The sequence below is a fragment of the Mandrillus leucophaeus genome, unplaced genomic scaffold (genome assembly GCF_000951045.1).
Source record: "Mandrillus leucophaeus isolate KB7577 unplaced genomic scaffold, Mleu.le_1.0 Scaffold8, whole genome shotgun sequence".
In the NCBI taxonomy this organism is placed as follows: domain Eukaryota; kingdom Metazoa; phylum Chordata; class Mammalia; order Primates; family Cercopithecidae; genus Mandrillus; species Mandrillus leucophaeus.
In genome coordinates this window covers 2,609,243-2,611,866 of record NW_012108696.1, presented here as the reverse complement: position 1 = coordinate 2,611,866, position 2,624 = coordinate 2,609,243, and the positions used below count along the sequence as shown (strand labels likewise).

General features: G+C 50.4%; 1 protein-coding gene across 1 annotated transcript in view; it reads left to right on the top strand.

Moving 5' to 3' along the window:
• The window catches only part of ARRDC5 (arrestin domain containing 5), an 11,638-nt gene that overhangs the window by 2,783 nt on the left and 6,231 nt on the right, over positions 1-2,624 (top strand). Inside the window, exon 2 of the mRNA XM_011967372.1 lies at positions 1,632-1,837. Within this exon, the coding sequence (XP_011822762.1) occupies positions 1,632-1,837 (206 nt within the window). The remainder of the gene's footprint in view (positions 1-1,631; positions 1,838-2,624) is intronic.

Sequence of the window (2,624 nt, the reverse complement as noted above, 5' to 3'; positions counted from 1 at the left end):
CGTGGTGGTACATACCTGTAATCCCAGTTACTGAGGAGGCTGAGGCAGGAGAATTGCTTGAACCTAGGAGGCGGAGGTTGCAGGGAGCCAGGATCACGCCACTGCACTCCAGCCTGGGAGACAAACTGAGACTCTGTCCCAAAAAAACAAAAAAGAAAGAAACAGGGTCCCTGATATTTTTGGAATTGCCATGAGCTAGGGAAGATAGGCAATGCTAAGAGGATTTTTGAGAAGTGCAAGAAGGAAAATGAAATGAAGGTTATGGAAATGGCGGTTGTATGAGAGTCTGCTTCCTAGACCATCACTCAGTTGGTCAATCAACATGTATTAAGCACCTACTGTATACCATGCACTGAAGGTCAAGCTCTATGAGGGCAAAAGTTTTCTCTGCCTCACATACTACTTATTTATTTATTTATGTTTAGAGACGGTGTCTCACTCTGTCACCTGGGCTGGAGTACAGTGGCACGATCTCGGCTCATTGCAACCTCCGCCTCCTAGGTTCAAGTGATCTTCCCACCTCAGCCTCCCGAGTACCTGGAACTACAGGTGTGTGCCACCACACCCGGCTAATTTTTGTATTTTTAGTAGAGACGGGGTTTCGCCACGTTGGCCAGGTTGGTCTCGAACTCCTGACCTCAGGTGATCCACCCACCTTGGCCTCCCAAAGTTCTGGGATTACAGGCGTGAGCCACGGGGCCCAGCCGGCCCGGTTCACACCTATTATCCTAGCACCTTTGGGAGAGTGAGGCAGGAGGCTTGTGGCCAGACATTCAAGACCAGCCTGGGAAATATAGCAAGACCCTGTCTCCACCAGAAATTTAAAAATTAGCCAGGCAAGGTGGCATGGGCCTGTAGTCCCAGCTCTTCTGGAGGCTGAGGTGGGAGGATCACTTGATCTCAGGAGTTGGAGGCTGCAGTGAGCTATGATCACACCACTGCACTGCAGCCTAAGCGACAGACACAGACTTTGTCTCTACATAAAGAAAAAAAAAAAAAGATATATTTGTTGAACCCTGAAGGCCTAACTTCCACTTTCTCCGGCTCCAGGCAGGCGTGTGCAAGGGTCCTTCAGTGGTTTCAGGTGACAACTCCAGGCACAGTCACGCACCCCAGGGCATCCCACTCCAGCCCAGCTGGGGCCTGATATTTACAGGCCCAGCAGGTCCTAAAAGTGTAGAGCTCAGTTTAACTCAGCAGGGACAGACAAGCCAAGTCCAGGACCCGCCTCCATGCCAAAACAATAAATCAAGCAAAAAAAGGCCGGGTGCAGTGGCTCACGCCTGTAACCCCAGCACTTTGGGAGGGCGAGACGGGCGGATCGCCTGAGGCCAGGAGTTCAAGACCAGCCTGGACAACAAGACAAAACCCCATCTCTACCAAAAATACAAAAATTAGCCGGATGTGGTGGTGCATGCCTGTAATCCCAGCTACTCGGGAGGCTGAGGCAGGAGAATCGCTCGAACCTGGGAGGCAGAGGTTGCTGTGAGCCAAGATCACACCACTATACTCCAGACTGGGTCACAGAGTGAGACCTTGTCTCAAAAATAAACAAACATAAAAACAAAGCAAAAAAAAGAAGAAAAACAATTCTAGAACCTTCTGATGGCATTGGTGTGTTTTGCTTTCAGATAATTGGTTAAGTGCAGGCAGCCACACCTTTGACTTCCATTTCAACTTACCTCCCAGGCTTCCTTCTACCTTCAGCAGCAAATTTGGCCATGTCTTCTATTTCGTACAAGCTTCCTGCATGGGCCGGGAACACATTTTAGCCAAGAAGAGGATGTACTTATTGGTTCAAGGAACTTCCGCCTTCCACAAAGAAACCCCATTGCAGGTACCGATGCGGGAAAGGCGGAGGTGGAAACATTCTCCAAGCTCCAAGGAGGAAGAGGGAAGGTGGGCGGGCAGGGGACAGAGAAGGTCCCAAGGGAGAAGGGAAGGGTGTTGGCAGCTTCCCAGGCCCTGAGATTTCACAAAAGGTGAGTCAGAAACCTTAGGGCAGCCAGAGGTCAAGGCTGCAGTGAGCCATGTTTGCACTACTGCACTCCAACCTGGGCAACAGAGCGAGACCCTGTCTCTAAAATAAAATAATATATATGTATATATTTTGTTTATTTTTTGAGATGGAGTCTCGCTCCATTGCCAGACTGAAGTGCAGAGGCATGATCTCGGCTCACTGCAACCTCCGCCTCCCAAGTTCAAGCGATTCTCATGCCTCAGCCTCCTGAGTAGCTGGGATTACATACAGACTGGCGCCACCACGCCCAGCTAATTTTTGTATTTTTAGTACAGACAGGGTTTCACCATGTTGGCAAGGCTGGTCTCGAACTCCCGACCTCAGGTGATCCGCCTGCCTCAGCCTCCCAAAGTGTTGGGATTACAGGCATTAGCCACCATGTCAGGCCAACATTTTTTAAGAAAAGAAACAAGGGCAAGAACTAAGCCAGTGTTTTTTTGTTTGTTTTTTTTTTTTTGAGACGGAGTCTCAGAGTCTCGCTCTGTCCCCCTGGCTGGAGTGCAATGGCGCGATCTCGGCTCACTGCAAGCTCCGCCTCCTGGGTTCACGCCATTCTCCTGCCTCAGCCTCCTGAGTAGCTGGGACTACAGGCGCCCGCCACCGC